Source organism: Pongo pygmaeus, chromosome 4, assembly GCF_028885625.2.
Source record: "Pongo pygmaeus isolate AG05252 chromosome 4, NHGRI_mPonPyg2-v2.0_pri, whole genome shotgun sequence".
Lineage (NCBI taxonomy): Eukaryota > Metazoa > Chordata > Mammalia > Primates > Hominidae > Pongo > Pongo pygmaeus.
In genome coordinates this window covers 182,942,149-182,960,000 of record NC_072377.2, presented here as the reverse complement: position 1 = coordinate 182,960,000, position 17,852 = coordinate 182,942,149, and the positions used below count along the sequence as shown (strand labels likewise).

Genomic DNA, 17,852 nt, shown 5'->3' with positions numbered 1-17,852 from the left:
TAAAAACTCACCTATAAAGCCATCTGGGCCTTGTGTTTTGTGGGAAGATATTTAACTGCTGCTTTAACTTCTTTAAAAGTTATGTTTTAGTGAATTCAAGATGCTATAACTATAACAAAATACCATAGACTGGGTGGTTTATGAACAGATTTCTCACTGTTCTGAAGGCTGCAAATCTAAGATCAGGGTACCAGCATGGTTGGGGTTCTGGTGAGAGTCCTCTTCCAGGTTGCAAACAGCCAACTTCTCGCTGTACCCTCATATTGTCGAAAGGGTGAGAGCTCTCTGGGATCCCTTTTAGAAAACCGTATTTGCATTCATGAAGGCTTTATTCTTGTGACTAATAACCTAAAGGCCCCACCTCTTAATACCATCACATTGGAGGTTAGGATTTCAACACATGAATTGGGGGAGACACAAACATTCAATTCACTGCAAGTTATATAGGGTTTTTAATGTTTTCATGTTTGTTCTGCCCCTTTCCTCTCCTTCTGGTACACTCATTTGCATGTTGGTATGCTTGTGTCCTTGGGCCTATATGACTCTGTTTTTCTTTATTCCTTTTTCTTTCTGGTCTTCAGACTGGACAATCGCAATTGACTTTTTTTTTTTTTTTTTTTTTTTTCTGAGACGGAGTCTCACTCTGTTGCCCAGGCTGGAGTGCAGTGGCGTGATCTCTGCTCACTGCAAGTTCCGCCTCCCGGGTTCACGCCATTCTACTGCCTCAGCCTCCCGAGTAGCTGGGATTACAGGTGCCCGCCACCAGGCCCAGCTAATTTTTTGTATTTTTAGTACAGACGGGGTTTCACCATGTTAGCCAGGATGGTCTCGATCTCCTGACCTCGTGATCCACCCGCCTCAGTCTCCCAAAGTGCGGGGATTACAGGTGTGAGTCACTGCACCCGGCTGACATTTTTTTTTTCACTAATTCTTTCACCTGCTGGCTTAAATCTGCTGTTGCCAGGCGCAGTGGCTCATGCCTGTAATTTCCTAGCACTTTGGGAGGCTGAGGTGGGCAGATCACTTGAGGTCAAAGGTTTAAGACCAGCCTGGCCAACACGGTGAAACTCCGTCTCTACTAAAAATACAAAAATTAGCCAGACGTGGTGGCGTGCACCTATAGTCCCAGCTACTTGGGAGGCTGAAGCACAAGAATCGCCTGAACCTGGGAGGCGGCAGCTGCAGTGAGCTGAGATCGCACCACTGCACTCCATCCTGGGTGACAGCGAGACTGTCTCAAAAAAAAAAAAAATCTGTTGAGCCTCTCTAGTAAATGCTTCATTTCATTTATTGTGCTTATTAACTGCAAATTTTCTGTTTGATTTTTAATAATTTATCTATCATTAGACTCTGTTTTGGTAAGACATCATTTTCATGCTTTGCTTTCAATTTTTTAGGTATAGTTTCCTTTAGTTCTCTTAACATATTTGGTTTTGGGGTTGTTTCTGTTTGCTTGTTTGGATATAGGGTCTCACTCTGTCGCCCAGGCTGGAGTCTTGGCTCACTGCAGCTTCAACCTCTGGAGCTCAAGTGATCCTCCTGCCTCACCCCCCAAGCAGCTGGGAGTACACATGTGCCACCATGCCTGGCTATTTTTATTTTTTGTAGAGATGGGGTTTCACCATGCTGCCCAGGCTGGTCTCGAACTCCTCACCTTGGGCAACCCACCCATCTTGGCCTCCCAAAGTGCTGGGATTACAGGCGTGAGCCACTGCACCCAGCTAACATATTTGTAACATCTGATTTAAAGTCTTTATCCAATAAGGTCAGTGTCAGCTTCCTCGGGGGCAGTTTGCATTGATTGCTTTTTTTCCTCCCCCGTGTCTGGGCCATGCTTCTTTGCATGTTTCAGAATTTTGTTAAAAACTGGACATTTTAAGTAATATGATGTGGCAACTGTGGAAATCATTCTCCTCCGTCCCCATGGTGGTTCCTTTTTCTTGTTTAGTGCCTTTTCTGAACTAATTATGTGAGGTTGTGTTCGTTGTCATGTGTGGCCACTATAGTCTCTGCTTGATTAGCTTAGTGGTCCTCTAACCATTAGATCTCCTTAATTGCCTGGAACCCGTAAGTCACTCAGCCAAGAGTTTATAACTGCCTTAGACTTTACTTCCTCATTCTGCAGAGCCTCAAGGTAGCCAGTGGTGAGAGCTTAGGGCTTTCTAGATCTTTCCTGAGCATGCACACAGCACTGGGCCTGAGCACATCCCTATGCATATGGATGGCCTTCTAGATTCCCAGGAATATGTCACAGCCTTTCAAAGCCCCCTGTAGCCATCTCATAGTAACAGAAAGCAGATCAGTGGTTGCCTGGGTCCAGTAGTAGCGGGATGGTTGCACAGGAAGTGAGGAAAATGTTCTGTAACTTCACTGCGAGGGAGGTTACACAGGTACATACATTTGTCACCTCACATTGAACTTTATGCTTTAAACATAGTTTATATGTAAATTATACCTCAACAAAGCTGATGTTTTTAAAGATGTAGTTTAAAAACGAAACAAAAAACATGGTCTGCAGGAGACACCTTGCTTGTGATCCTCTAAAAAACAGGTCTCCACTCAGATACCTGCAGAACAAGGACAGGGTGGGCGAGGAAAAGGAGCCAGAGCCCTCCTGGTGTGTGTTAAGTGGCTTTTCCTGGGTGGGCCTTGGCGTGCTGCGCTGAATCTCCTTGAAGGAGGAAGTGCCTAATCCAGATTAGGGCCAGACCCTAATCGCTGGGTCTGGGCCCAGGAGATGGGGCCTTAAAGCCTCTCTTGGTAAAGACTAGCTCTGTGGGAACAAGCAGGACACCCTCTCCTCTGATTCTGTATCTTCTAGGGGCTCCTACTGTACTTCAGGGATACCTGACCTGGGTTGCAGTCACATTAGCTCCTGGAAAGCCAGGACAGCCCATGTTGAACCCCATTTACTACTGCTGAGGACTAGGCCCCAGTTGAACCCCATTTACTACTGCTGAGGACTGTGCGCCCTAAGGGGTTTGGGGCCTGTGCTCTTGCCACTGGCCTTGGAACACGTGTGGCAGTTCTTCTGCCTCACCCTCAGTCTGGGGCATGGCCCACTCTGCCAGGGCATCTGACATGTTCTTTGTCCCTGGCTCAGTTTGGGGGCAGCCCGGTGTCCTGCGCTGTGGGGCTGGCCGTCCTGAATGTCTTGGAGAAGGAGCAGCTCCAGGCTCATGCCACCAGTGTAGGCAGCTTCCTGATGGAGCTCCTCGGGCAGCAAAAAATCAAACATCCCATCGTCGGGGATGTCAGGTGAGGCTCTGGGGGCAGCAGTCACCACCCACCTGCCAGGGCCCAGTGTGGTACCATTTTCTTCACCTCCTAACAAGCTGGGACGGTGGGGTTATGTCCACTCTCAAGAGCAACTGAGACACTGAGAGGTGCTATTGCCCAAAACGGCTCTCCTGGGGAGGAGAAAGCCAGGACATGACCTGATCCCTAGCTACCCCTGAGCCTCTCTCCTCTGTCCACACCAAAGATCCCTCCCAGCCCAGTTATTCCCTGAAACTATTCTCACCACCTTCTGAAGGTGCCTCCTGTGCTCAGCCTCCCCAGGAGGCACAGATAGGAGTCCAGAGGCTGAGGCCAGCACCCTGGCCCCTCAGGCCTGGCCTCCTGAGATGTCGTCACCTTCCCTTGCAGGGGTGTTGGGCTCTTCATTGGTGTGGATCTGATCAAAGATGAGGCCACAAGGACCCCAGCAACTGAAGAGGCTGCCTACTTGGTATCAAGGTATTTTCTTCTTGAAACAAGTTGCTTCCTGGAGTAGGAGACACCACGGGTGCCTCTTTGCAGGGCCAGTGGAAAGGAGCCTCATCTGTATCCCCGGCACTCTGGGCCACAGACTTGACTGAAAGGGCTGGGGCTGGCGGGTGGGGGCGGTTGTGGGGAGACAGCTGATCCTATCAGCTGAGGACAGAGGTAAGTGGTGTTAGCAGTTCTGTACCCAGTGCCTGACTACAAAGGCTGCAGATGAGACATAGGCTATTCCCAGACCAGAGCAGCACCCCTGCCTAGAATGCCCAAGCTAGCGGGGCACTCAGACCCAGGAACCCCTAATGCCACCTTGGCCTGCGCTGGAGAAGGGAAACACCTTCTCTGTTCACACCAGGGAGCTGTGGCAGCACTAGACTCAGGGTTCCCATGCCGCACGACAGGTGGTTGGGATGGACAAGACTCCTGTTCCTAAGCTGGGTCGGGGGTGTCTCAGAACTCAGACTCCACCGGTGCCACTGCCCTGGTTTGCTTGTCCTTTCACTTGGACCCCAAGGCCTCAGGACTTCTTCTCCTTCTAGTTGAATTATTATTCCCTTTTATCTCCATTCCCCAGGCCTACCCCTTCCCCCACCCCCACCATGGAAAGCTCTTCTGGTATTTGACGTGTCCTTATTCAAATCGTGAGACATGCGTGTTATCGATGTAAATCTCTGTGCTGTGTTTGAACTTGGCCTTTCCTAGGCCCTGCCTTCTCTCTGCTGTCAGTCACATCCCCAGCTTACTCCTAACCCCGTCCCTGGAGCCTCAGGGATTCGGAATGGTCGGGTGGCATGGAAGGAAACAGATCCCAAGTTCAGCCCGCTCTTTCATCTCACAATACCCTGGGGGTGCTTTTCCAGTTCAGTGAGGAAATGGGTAAGTCACCTGCAGTTACCCTGCTAGGTGGCAAGAGCTAGAGCTGGCCCCAGGGCCGTCTAACTCCAAAGTCCAAGCCCTGTTCTTTCTGGCATGGCCACGGTCAGTGCCAGGACAACTAGGATAGGAAAATGAAATCAGAAGGCAGACTCCCCACCCCCAAGAAATAAAAATAACAAGGTTTACAAAAGAATGGGAACAAGGATCAAAGAATATAAACACCATCATGCAGACCCGTCATCTCAGAGATGAGGTTAGACTGTGGACTAAAAATGATTATTAGCTACAAATGATGTTAAGATAAAGCCATCTTCCTAAGAATAATTGGACATTTTAAACTGGAATTGTAAGATAACCCGGAAGACAGGGCAGGAAGATTCCTGAAGCTGGTGAGGGGCACGTGGAGCTCATTACACCAACTGCAATGTTGGACATTCTCTGTATAAGGAAACAATGTACATCACGTAAACCACACAGAAAACCAGAGAATGCAGGCGACTCTTGCAGTCTGGTGTTTCCCTGTGGCCATTCTTTCTTGGCTTGGACTGTGGCTCCAGGGTGAGGTGAGGCAAGGCGCCTGTTCTGCGGGGCAGCAGGCCCGGGGCCAGGTGCAGTGCACTCCAAGCAGGCTGCTGTGGGCCAGATGCGCAGGACTTCGGCAGAGGTGACCAGTCAAGTGACCTGGCAGGAACTGGCCCATGGAAGGCTCTGAGGACAGTGTGGCTGGAGCATTGGACATGAGGCCAAGGCAGGCTGAGGAAGGCCTTGAAGGCCATGTGAAGGGGTGTCCTGTCCTCACAGGCTGAAGGAGAACTACGTTTTGCTGAGCACTGATGGCCCTGGGAGGAACATCCTGAAGTTTAAGCCGCCAATGTGCTTCAGCCTGGACAATGCACGGCAGGTGGTGGCAAAGCTGGATGCCATTCTGACTGGTGAGCTTGAAGCCTGAGCTTGGCCATGTCTCTAAAACTCAGCCTGAAGCCAACAACTAGAGCCTCCTAGCATGGAACAGGGAGGGGACAAGAGTTCAAGAGCAGAGGCGCATGTCCTCTGGACAGGGCAGGGAGCAACAGAGAGGGTCTTTCATGGCCCAATCTGTTCCTATTCCTGCCTGTGCCTAAGAGAGCTTCCTGGGCTGTCAGTAGGTGGGAGGTGAGCCACCACCCAGCCTGCCTGAGCAGGCATCAGATGTATGCAGGACAAAGCAATACTGGGCGTGAGAAACAGGCCATAAGAACTACAGTGGGAGTTGAGACCCCATTACTGCCAGCCTAGGATGTAGAGATGGCAGGAGTTTCATTCTGTACATGAGGCAGGTCACACGAGGCTGCTGGGTGGCTGAAAGATTTGTACCACTGAGGACTGACTGAACGCAAAATGAAAACTCTACCCCACAATCCCCATCACCTAGGATGGTCGTGGTCAACCCAGGGTCCCCCCTAAATCCACTTACAAGGAAATCTCATGGCTGTGTTGCTATTTACATCTCAGTGAGACCCTAAATAGGCACAGTTGCATCTCACAGTAGAGATCAGAACTGCCAGCCAAGCAACCTGTGCCCTCCTACCTCTGAGTGATCACTGCTACCCACAGGCATGCTTAATCCCAGGGCTCTGGAGCTGGGGGAGACCCATCCCTGCTAGACACAAATTGGAAGTGGTAGGGATATGATGAATAGGAGTGTGTTTGTGGAGAGCAAAGGCTGGCCACAGAACAGGCTTAGGGATCCTGGACACAGCCTACAAATCTCAGGAGAACTGAGGGCTGGCTTTCTGTTTTTCAGGAAAACTGCTGCCACCCCTTTGGGGAATGGGACATGGGTGTGGATAGCCAGAGGGCCCAATCTCTAAACTGTCCTCCAGTTTGGACACAAGTCAACAGGGCATCTTCAGCAGAGAAAGGTGACTGAGTCGGCGTCACTTTGTGGTCTTTTTCAGACATGGAAGAGAAGGTGAGAAGTTGTGAGACGCTGAGGCTCCAGCCCTAAGCCAGCCCTGCTCCGCCTAAGTGTACTCCAGGTGAGTGGGCCTTGCTTCTTGTTCTTGAAGATGCAGAGCGGGTTCCTTACCATCAGCAGCCTCAGCAAGCTGAGCCTTTTTTTTAAGACATTTTTTTGTTCTGACTGATGCTCCTTCCCAAAGGTCAGTTTTTTCAACACTGGAAATTCTCCAATGCTTAGCTTGCACTTGATGGCAGGAACAGCTATGTCCTCCCTTGAAACCTATGGGGCTGTATCCACGTGGAACCCCAACCCACCCTTGCCTCTTGTAACCACCTAGTCTTACACCCTAAATACCAGACCTGGAGTTGGGCTCCAATCCAGCCAATAAACATCCCCTGCCAGAGCAGGCTTTTCTTTACCAGCCAGGAGGGGCACTATTGTGCCCCAATTCAGACGGCCGTGGCACTGCCCTAGTGTGTAAAGAATCCCATTTTCATTCATCAGCCAAGAAGGTTGGTGTTCCAAGGTGTCCCAGGAGGGGACATGCCTGCTGGGGATGTAAGCCCTCCTCATCACTGCCCCATCCTCACTCCCCATAGGCCTCTCATTCCTTTCTTTAAAGGGGGCTCAGTCCTAGGCAGGGCAGTCCTTAAAGGACACCCCCACAACTGGGCCTGCAGCTGGAAGAGCCTGCTGCAGGAGGAAGCCCCAAGTCCAGGGCACCTGGCACCCCCCACCCTGAGCAAGAGGTCTCACGCAGCATATCTCACAGTCATCCAGGCTTGGGGGTTTTTAAATTTTATTTCAAAAGCTTGGATAGCTTCAATATCCAGGTTGTGGCAAAATCAGGACACGTGTAAAATACCTTACAATACATTAGATTCCCAAAAGGTACCAAAAAGTACAGTAAAATTAACACTTCCATTAAAGGAAATGTATGACACAAATAATATAAAATTAAAAGGTGAAAAAAAAGGTGACACTGGTTTCCTAAGATACAATTTACTCTTTACAACCAGGGTCCACAGGTCCAGGCTGCAGAGCAGCAGCAGGAAGCAGAGCCTCCCACCTGGTTCTGGGGGACCTGGTAATAAAAATCAGCCCATGATGGTGCTCTGGCCTCTCAGACACCACACGCTGCCTAAACAACTAGAGCTCTGGAAATAGTAAACAGGAGAGTGATTTCCATGGGGGAAATTTTAAATAAGATGCACATGGGACAGGCCATAGAAAGTTTGCCAAGTTAAATTTGGTACATAATTGTGTTCACTCCATATCCAAACAAAGCATGTGTGCGGTCAGTTGGTCGCTCCTGCTGCCGCCTCAGTATGGCTTGTAGTTATTCTGATGGCCACCACGTCGCTGGCTCTTGCCGTAGTTTGTACTACCCTGACCTGGGGACGAGAACAACCATAGCAGCTGCTATTTACAAGCATTTGCCCTGTGCCACGCACTTGATATGCATCTTCGCAGGATCCTCACCAGCCCTGTGACAGCAGAGATTGCCTTCCTCATGTTACTAAGACCCCGAAGTCTAAGGCTCAAAATCGAGTAGCTCCCATGGCTGAGCCAGGCCTGTCTGACTCCAAAGCCCCTGCTGCCAGTGGCTCCTACACTGTCTGTCCTGCCTCCCCTGGGGGCGAGGGGTGAGTGGATGGGGCCTCCCTCTCTCCTACTTACTGTAGTCGTAGCCGGGGCCGTAGCCGTAATAGCCATAGGGCGAGTAGTCGTAGCCGCCATAGCCAGGCCCGTAGCCCTGCTGGTAGCCGTAGCCCTGGTTCCAGTAGTTGCCGTAGCCCTGATTCCAACTCTGACTCTGACCTGTGGGGGGAGCAGGGCACAGGGGCCCGTGGACCATTTAGCATACGCAGGAGCTAGGATGGAGGAAATCCTGCCCTTTGGGATGGCAGGGTTACTGTGGCAACTCAGGCAGAAGCCAAGGGGCTGCTGTTCTGGTGTATAGGGCCCTGGGCCCAACCCTGCATCTGAGAGACCCAAGCAGAGGATCAGAGACCAGGATGCTAACTTTACTTGGGGCAAACAAGGCAGCTCACTCACTCAGTCACTCTCTGATCACTCCCACTCTCCTTGGCAGCTTAGCCTTTAAAAAGATGCAGTTCAGGCTTTGGAGTCAGAGGGGCCTGGGATGGAAGGGGATAAATGCCTGGCACAGCTCTGCCCTACCCACCTTTCTGCCTACCTGCTCACATGTGTACCAGACTCAGGACATCCACAAAGCCAAGACACCCATCACGTCCCCTCCCCCAGAGTGTAACACAAATGCTCTCTCTGCCCTGGGCACCCAAGCCATTCCAAGGGGCAGCAGCAGGCAACAGCCTCAAGCATACAGCCCTGACCCAGAGCCACTCCTATTCCTGTTCGTCCCCCACCTCACACAATCTGCCCACCCCGGCTGCACAGCACCAGAGGGAGCCCCAAGACAGGCTTAGAAGGCTCCATGTAGGTAGGGAAACAGGACCTATCTTCATCCAGGTTCTACTCACCTCCACCTCCACCACCACCTCCGCTGCCTCGGTTCCCTCGGTTGCGGTTTCCACGGCCCCCAGAGCCATACTGCTGCTGCTGATAGACTTCTTTGGGCTGGGCCACCTTGATCTCACACTAAAAGTCAAGAGGACAGTGGTCAGGCCAGTAGGACAAACTCAGGGCAGTGACTGCCCAAAGACCTTCAGTGCGACAAACATCAGATGGTGGATCAGGTCCCTTTGCTCAGAAACAAAATATGCTAGTATGGGAGGCCACCTTTGGGCTAAAGCTCATGGAATCCCAACTAAAACCAAGGGCCTTCCAGCAGAGAACCCTTCCCACAGAATGCACTTGAGATGGGCATCTCAGCCCCAGGGCAACTCCATGTCTAATGGAGGCAGGCAACTGGGCCAACTGCAGCCCAGGGGAGCAGAGGACAGGCTGGGAGCAGGCACCACACCTTGGTCCTACGGGGCTAGAGGGTCAGACAAGACTTCTCAGATGAGGGGCCTTAGACAATGAGGTTTTAACATCTTTTTCTCTTTACAGAAGAAACTCATCTCATCCAAATACACACTATTGAGAAGGCCAGCCTGACCTCCCTCTTACAGATAAAGTCAGTTTTCAGAGGCTCAGGGTGGGGGGCCTGCCTGAGGCCATAATGCTACCCACCCCTCCTCCTAACCGCTGGTGTGTGGGGATAACCCAGATGTCTGCATCCCCTCAAGTCAGTCAGTTTCCTTTCTGTCCACTGGGGGTGGAATGGGGTAAGGTGGGGTACTTTCAAATGCTCCTGCTTAAATAAATTAGACCAGACCAGTGTATTTCTAAAGAAAATCCTGACACGCACCCCCATTAAAAATAGTACATTTTACAGTGTCCCAGTCATACTTTTAATTGGCAAATTAAAATAATGCAATCTGATATATTCTATCCTACTGAATTAAAAATACCGAATACAACCAACTAAATATACTTACTCCTAAGACTCACTACCGGTAGTTTCACTTAAACTCTGCCTTAGAGGCTCTTCCCACCCATTTCCCATTATGGCACATAGAGAAAAAGGCCTCCATCACTGTCCACTGGAGTAATAACCACTGCCTCCCCTAACTGCCTCAAAGACTGTCATTTTATAGAAAATTTAACACTATCCTAATCCAATCTTCCCAAACTCCCAGCCAGGATAGAGACTTCCAGGAGCTCCACCTGTCCCACCTTATCTGGCTGCCAACTCCTGCTCAGAAACAGAGCCTGCCACACCCTGCCACTGCAGGCCGCACCCTCAACTCCCTAACTGCCAACTTGAAGCCTGAACTACCCTTTCCCTGACCAGAGTTCAGGAGAGGAAGGGCTACACCTCTCTGCACATGAATCCGCTCATGTGAAAGCACAACTGACCCTGGATTTAAGCTGGCCAGGACCCTGGGAGATCTTTGGAAGGATTTTTGCCTGGGTTTAGGGTTGACTTAAAGAGGTGCCCAGAAGACCAAGTGAGGCAGTTCATGCCTGTAATCCCAACACTTTACAAGGCCGAGGCAGAGGATGGCTTGAGCCCAGCCAACATGTTGAGCCCAGGCTTTAAAAAAACATATGAGCCAGGCATGGTGGTACGAGCCTGTGGTCCCAGCTACTCGAGAGGCCGAGATGGGAGGATCCCTTGCGCCCATGAGGTCAAGGCTGCAGTGAGCCATGATTGTGTTACCACACCACAGCCTGGACAACAAAGCAAGACCCTGTCTCAAAGCAAAAAAAAAAAAAGTGCTCAAAGTGGATGGAAGTGGACAAAGACTTGGTTGTAGAAGGAGAAGAAAAACTTCACCACAGAAGAAAATCAGTGAGTTGCAGAAGTTCTAGGATCTTCTGAGAACTTAACTGCAGGCTTCATACCCCTAGACTCAAGAATCTAGAACTGTCACCTCTAGCTTTAAATGAGGAGCTAAAGAGGCTACTCAACCTGCTCTATTCACAGAGGCCACCTTCTCCTGCCTCCCTCACATCCTGTGTTGTTTACTGGCAGTCCTCCCAGCCTGGGAAGTCTTTGAAGGATCGGAACACTGCCCCAATCAGGGCAGCATACGCTTCAGAGAAATAGTAAGGTCTAACCAACCTGGAGAGCTCCTGCATGTGGTCCAACCCCTAACCCATCCCTCTAAGGGCCAGCTCTCCAGCAGCACAGGAGGCCAAGCAGAGCTGGGGACACCTTACCTTGCTTCCACTGATAGTATGGAACTTTTTCTCCAGAACCTTCTTCACGGGTTCTTCTTCTTTAAAGGTGATAAACACAAAACCTCGTCTTTTGTTCAACTTTGGATCCATTGGCAGCTCAATGGCCTCAATCTGCAAAAAGCATAGGCAAACTCAGGCCCAATACCTCCCTATCCCAGAGCGTATAGGGGACTCACAGGAGAAAAGACCCCATTGAAGGCAGAGAGTGAAAAATAAGCCCTGCCTGGGAGGGTCTAGCCAGCCAAGCATACCAAGGACCAGAAAGAAGGCAGCCTTAGGGGCAGCTGATGGGCTACTCCCAGAGCCACACTCACCTCCCCAAACTCGCCAAAGTACTCCCTGATCTTTTCCTCAGTGGCTTCAGGATTCAGACCCCCAACGAAGATTTTCTTCACCGGGTCCTTCTTCATAGCCATGGCCTTTTTAGGGTCAATGACACGGCCATCCAGCCTGTGCTCCTTCTGGTCTAGGACCTGTTCCAACAGAAAGGGGTCAGGCTGACTCAGCAGCATGAGCCAGACAAGGCCCTTCTCTCTAAGCCATAAAGACACCAGTACAGATACAAAGATGTGTTTCACCCCCTCCAAACTCTACCCCAGCCTAACTTCCCAACCCAATTTTCATCAAACCTCAAGTACAGCTGGTTTACCTCAACACCTAGAAAACAGTCCTTGCTCTTCCTGCCCAAGGAGTCCCAGCGTGAGGCCCATCTCCAGAAGCAAAGCAGCAGGGACTCAGAGCATAGGCTGAAGATGGGCCACGGGAAGGAATCCTTGCTCCACTCCCTACTAGCTGTGACCTCTTCTACTTACATTTCTGAGCCTTAGGGTTTTGGTTTTGGTCCTGTAAAATGGGGCTAAAAGCCTATCATACCAATCTTGGACTCTCTTGTAATCCTCCCAGATGTTTAGCACAGTACCCAGAATAGGCACATAAAAGGTAATGAATGTCAACTATAATCTTCCCGAACCACTCCAGTACATACTCTCACTCCCAGCTTAATTTGTATTTTCATCCCCTCAAAAACCGGAACATAACCTCTGGCTTTGGGTTTTGCCCAAAGCACTCAAATCACATGCAGACCACACAAACTAGTCATGCTGTAAGAAAGGTGTCCTCTTAGAATTCAAATCGTTTCCACTGAGACTGCTGAAATCCAGTACCCAGCTTACCTTCTCCACACTGGCTGCATCTTTGAACAGGATAAACCCAAACCCTCTTGACCGTCCAGTGTTGGGATCCATTTTTATTGTACAGTCAACGACCTCTCCAAATTTAGTAAAATAGTCTTTTAAATCTTTTTTGCTAGTATCCCAGCTCAGGCCACCAACGAACATTTTTCTGAAATGGCAGGGTGAGACACATGGCAACAAGTCTTGTAAGCAAGCTGTGATTCTGGAAAGGACTGGCCCTGGCAAAGTTCTCACGAAGTCTACAGCTACCCTTAGAGTCTGCAAGGAGCACCTTAGAAGAACGTTAAATCTCCACTACCCTCCAAATTCAACTCAACCAGGACCCTAACGAGGCTTAACAAGGCTCTGCAGCCCCAGGCTGTGAGAAGCAAAGGACCACCCCACCAGGGGTGTGGGTCCTAAGCACTCACAACTGGAAATTCATGTGTTCTACAACCGTGTAGCAAAGGGCCAGCGTCTTCACCAACTCCTAAGAACTCGTTTCAAGGAACTCGATGCTTCCGGGGGCCAAGCCCGCCCAGGGTTCAGACCGTGACTCCGCCCCCGGGAGAGGCGGAGGAGCGAGGTCCGGGCCCCGACTCGCGCCAACTCCGCCCACGCAGCCCCCGGCGCGGCCCGAGACGCCGACGGGCCCCGGGTTCGAGCGCTTTCCCTCTTCCGGGCCATCCGCCCGCCCCTCCGCCGGCTCCGGCCCTGGCAGCGCGCGAGCGGCCCCGGGGCGGCGCCAAAGTCGACCCAACAAACTCCTGCAAACTCCAGCGCGAGTGGCAGCGCCAGGCCCGGCCCGCGAACGCAGCGGCGACAGTCCGCGGGCCGCACCAGCCCCGACCCGGGCCAGGCCGCCGCCCCTCCCCCCGCCGCGTGGCGCCAACAAAAGGCGGCCCCGGAACAAAGGCGGCGCCCCCGTCCGCCCGCGGCCGCACCTACCCCGCGTCCTCCTCGTTCTTGCTGGCGTTGATCTGGTCGCCCTCGGCGCCGTTCTGATTCCCGCTCGGGGGCGCCGCGGTCGCGCCTCCAGCCCCCGCCGCGGCGCCCGTGCCAGCCCCGGCCGGCGACTCGCCTTCGGGGACGGCCTCATGTCCGTTCTCGGTGGCGCCCGTCGTCTCCATGGGCTGCTCCTCGCCCGCTTCCGACATGCTAGGCCGAGGCGCGGCGGCTCCTGCAACCAGCGGCGACAGCGCGTCAGGCCGGCGCGGCTCCCGCCAGAGCTCCCGCCCGCCGGCCGCCGCTCACCTCGCCGCCGATGACGCCGCGGGGCCCGCTCGTCCCCACCAGCAGAGGAAGGCGCCGCGGGCTCGGCCGCACTCAAGCTCGCGCTGCTGAGGCCTCGCCCCAGTCAGCCCACGGAGCTGCTCCAACTGTGTCTCCTCCTCCTTGGCCGCCGCCGCACGGGAACCCACCGACCAACAGCCACGCTCCCTCCCGCGCGGTGCCGCCGCTTGACAATGCCGACTCGTGGCGCCCTTTATAATGCCGGAGCCGGGGGCCACCTCGCAACAAACTGCACGCTCATTGGCTGCTCAAGTCCGTCACTCAACCTAGCATCAGCGTCCCATTGGCCGCGGCGGCGCGCGCGCTCTAGACCTGGGCGGGCTTTGTGCTCATTTTCGAACGCGCGCGAGTACGGCCGCTACGGAGGGCTCCAGAAGCCGGGCGGGACGGTGCCGGGTCCAGGGCGGCGGGCAGCTACAGCACATCGGTGGGAGGGCCTAATCGGATTGTAAACTCGTCGAGGCCCCTAGTCTCTTACTCTCTAGCACTCCATCCCAGCATTGGCAGCCTCCGCCTCCCCACGTCCCAAAAGAGGAAACTGGGCTGGAGAAAGTTTCACAGCCCAAGGACGCGTGGCTGGAAGTGGCAGAACCCGGGCTTCCGAGGTTGGGCGAGTGGGGTCCTCCAAAGCCCTCATTACGGTTCGGAGGGATTGGGACTGAACCCGCCATCCCCCTGGACCTTGGTGCCGTCCAAGCCCCCCGCTCGCACCCTGTCCGTCGCCTCCCCCAGAAATGCTCTGCAGGGACGATGAGACCTTGGTGTTCCCCGATCCTCGGTCCCCTGGCACCACCTTAACGATTGACATCGTATTTGTACTTTTGTTTACTTAAATTTTTTCCTTTAAATCATTTGTCTTTCTTTTTCTTCCTTTTTTTTTTTTTTTTTTTAATTTGATGGAGTCTTGCTCTTGTCGCCCAGACTGGAGTGCAATGGCGCAATCTCGGCTCACCGCAACCTCTGCCTCCCGGGTTCAAGCGATTCTCCTGTCTCAGCCTCCCGAGTAGCTGGGATTACAGGCATGCGCCACCAAGCCCGGCTAATTTTTTGTTTTTTTAGTAGAGACGAGGTTTCACCATGTTGGCCATGCCGGTCTTGAAATCCTGACCTCAGGTGATCCACCCGCCTCGGCCTCCCAAAGTGCTGGAATTACAGGCGTGAACCACCGCGTCCGGCCTTTTTTTTTTTTTTTTTCTTAAATACTGAGGCTGGGCACGGTGGCTCATGCCTGTAATCCCAGCACTTTGGGAGGCCGAGGCGGGCGGATCACGAGGTCAGGAGATCGAGACCATCCTGGCGAACATGGTGAAACCCCGTCTCTACTAAAAATACAAAAAAATTAGCCAGGTGTGGTGGCGGGCGCCTGTAGTCCCAGCTACCGGGAGACTGAGGCAGGAGAATGGCGTGAACCCGGGAGGCGGAGCTTGCAGTGAGCGGAGATCGTGCCACCGCACTCCAGCCTGGGCGACAGAGCGAGACAACGTCTCAAAAACAAAACAAATACACCACTCGTGAACTCACGAGGTAAAGGACAGGGTGGGGGCGTTGTTCTCTTCCTAATACACAAAACTCCTTGATATTATCTCCTTGACCACAGCATTGTAAAGGCCTGGGGAACCCCGTTATTCCTTTTAATCAGATGGTGGCGGGCCCCAAGGCAAGCAGGATTACAACCTCTGAAGCCTGCAGGTTACCAAATAGCAACCCAGAACACAAGGAACTAGTGTTTCCAGTGGATTCCTGCAGCCAGGACCAGTGTGGTGGGCTGGGCATTCCATTTTCTCTTCTGTATCTTAACAACCAAAGTAAGGTGGTACCGTCACCAATTTTATTTTATTTTTATTATTTTATTTTTTGACACAAGGTTTTGTTCTGTAACCCAGGCTGGAGTCCAGTGGCACGATCACGGCTTACTGCAGCTTCAACCTCCCGGGCTCAATTGAGCCTCCTGCCTCAGCCTCCCAAGTAGCTGGAACCACAAGCGTGGCCACCACGCCAAGCGAATTTTTTGTAAACACAGGGTCTCCCTATGTTGCCCAGCTGGATCACCAATTTTTTTTTTTTTTTTTTTTTTTTTTTGAGACAGGGGTCTCGTTCTGTCGCCCAGGCTGGAGTACAGTGGAGCCGTCTCGGCTCACAGCAACCTCCACCTCCCGGGTTCCAGCGATTCTCCTGCCTCAGCCTCCTGAGTAGCTGGGATTACAGGTGTTTTCCACCATGACTGGCTAATTTTTGTATTTTTAGTAGAGACGGGGTTTCAACATGTTGACCAGGCTGGTCTTGAACTCCTGACTTCAGGTGGATCACCAATTTTAAATGAGAAAACTGAAGTCAAGAGCAGCAGCCCAAAGCTACACAACCAACTCAGGCACTAACTCCACGCAGGCAGTAGAGTTGCCCTGAGGATGAAAAATGAAAATACATGGACTTCAGACTTCTCCAGGAAAGTCTGAAGATTTAGCTCACACTGCACTGCATTCCCCTAAGGTAACAATCAAGTGGAGCTGGGATACCCATACCCAGGTGGGCAAGTGCCCTCTGGTTCACCCCAAGGCCACTCTTCACTGTCCCAGGCTAATTCCATAACAGGAAGTCACATATTTCCATACGACCTTACTCATGTCACTGAGATCTGGCAGCAAGGCTTTCAGGGAGGTCTCTAACAAACTGCTCACCCCACCTCCACCCCAGCCCTTGCCAGCCCACAGAAATGAGGGCCAGGGCTGTGGCCTGCAGGAGATGACGGGCACAGCTCCCCAAGCAGTGAAGGTAATTCAGGAAATTAAGTTCAAAGTCAAATACTGTAGGTGCAGCCCAAGGACATTACTGCAGGCATAAATTCCCTTAATCTTCCAGGTGGATTCCTTTAGCACGACTCAGAAACACTTTCAGTGACATGTAAAGTCTGAGGATACAACATTTGGACAGCACTTAGCAGTTTGCAAAATGCTTTCACCAAACTTGCTTTACTGGAGCTTCAAAATAGCTTTGTGCAGTTACCCATATTTTATACACAAAAATACTGAAACCACAGCTAAAACTGTGGCCACGAAACCAACATGTCCAACTCCACATTGGGGATTGTTTCCAGGGCTCCTGGCTACTGTGGGACAAGGTGTGTCTGAGCTTCTGAGTTCCTTGATCTAAATTAGATCTCCTATCAAAGATCTAATTTATTCTGAGGCTCACCTGGGCATGGTGGCTCACGCCTGTAATCCCACCACTTTGGGAAGCCAAGGCAGGAGAATCCCATGAGGCCAGGAGTTTGAGACCAGCCTGGGCAACATAGTGGAACCCCATCTCTACTAAAAATACAAAAAAATGTCTGGGCATGGTGGCCCAGGCCTGTAGTAGCCCCTACTCGGGAGGCTGAGGCACAAGAATCACTTGAACCTGGGAGATGGAGGTTGCACTGAGCCAAGATTGTACCACTACACTCCAGCCTAGGTGACACAGCAAGACTGTCTCAAAATAAATAAATAAATAAATAATCCTGAAGCTCAAATAAGGTAATGGCTTAGAAAATACTTCATAAACTAGAAAGAACTGCAGGCAGGTAGGGGTCAGTCTCAGCAAAAAAATAAAAAATGCCGGGCCGGGTACGGTGGCTCACGCCTGTAATCCCAGCACTTTGAGAGGCCGAGGCAGGCGGATCGAGACCATCTTGGCTAATACGGTGAAACCCTGTCTTTACTAAAAATACAAAAATTAGCCGGGCGTGGTGGCGGGCGCCTGTAGTCCCAGCTACTTGGGAGGCTGAGGCAGGAGAATGGCGTGAACCCGGGAGGCGGAGCTTGCAGTGAGCCGAGATCGTGCCACTGCACTCCAGCCTGGGTGACAGAGCCAGACTCTGTCTCAAAAAAATGAAATTAAATAAATAAAGCCTTCATATTGTATCCAAGGGTGTTTCTGCCAGAGGCAAGGCACACACTGTTTGGGAAACAGCAGGAAGTCCTTTTGACACAAGCCTCCCTACTTTTGTTATTAGGTTCAGTTACAGACCCTGAGTAGAGGGCAGTTCCATGACAGTGAGGTTCTCAAGTCAGCCAGGAGCTCAGTTACCCCTGAAAATCTCTTAAAAGGCCCATAGA

At 51.9% G+C, this 17,852-nt stretch overlaps 2 protein-coding genes across 19 annotated transcripts in view; one reads left to right on the top strand and one right to left on the bottom strand.

Moving 5' to 3' along the window:
• The window catches only part of PHYKPL (5-phosphohydroxy-L-lysine phospho-lyase), a 27,630-nt gene extending 16,273 nt beyond the window's left edge, over positions 1-11,357 (top strand). For 5 of the 17 annotated variants that reach the window (XM_063665641.1, XM_054487593.2, XM_054487597.2 and 2 more), the window contains 5 exons: positions 3,104-3,258; positions 3,649-3,738; positions 5,440-5,570; positions 6,576-6,656; positions 10,249-11,357. In XM_063665641.1, the coding sequence (XP_063521711.1) occupies positions 3,104-3,258; positions 3,649-3,738; positions 5,440-5,570; positions 6,576-6,625 (426 nt within the window). In that variant the 3' untranslated portion in view covers positions 6,626-6,656; positions 10,249-11,357. Of the gene's footprint in view, positions 1-3,103; positions 3,259-3,648; positions 3,739-5,439; positions 5,571-6,575; positions 6,657-8,053 lie in introns of all 17 variants that reach the window. The other 12 variants (XM_063665645.1, XM_054487591.2, XM_063665644.1 and 9 more) reach the window with 8 other exon arrangements.
• Positions 7,363-14,600, bottom strand: HNRNPAB (heterogeneous nuclear ribonucleoprotein A/B). 2 transcript variants are annotated; one of them, XM_054487601.2, is made up of 8 exons: positions 13,723-14,600; positions 13,417-13,648; positions 12,469-12,637; positions 11,611-11,769; positions 11,276-11,407; positions 9,085-9,202; positions 8,261-8,401; positions 7,363-7,974 (listed from the first exon to the last, which is right to left on the bottom strand). In XM_054487601.2, the coding sequence occupies exons 2-8, from the start codon at positions 13,623-13,625 to the stop codon at positions 7,904-7,906; spliced, it is 999 nt and encodes a 332-aa protein (XP_054343576.1). In that variant the 5' UTR covers positions 13,626-13,648; positions 13,723-14,600; the 3' UTR covers positions 7,363-7,903. The 2 variants fall into 2 exon arrangements, with proteins under 2 accessions (XP_054343576.1, XP_054343577.1); XM_054487602.2 differs by lacking the exon at positions 8,261-8,401.
• Between the last annotated feature and the right edge of the window lie 3,252 nt (positions 14,601-17,852).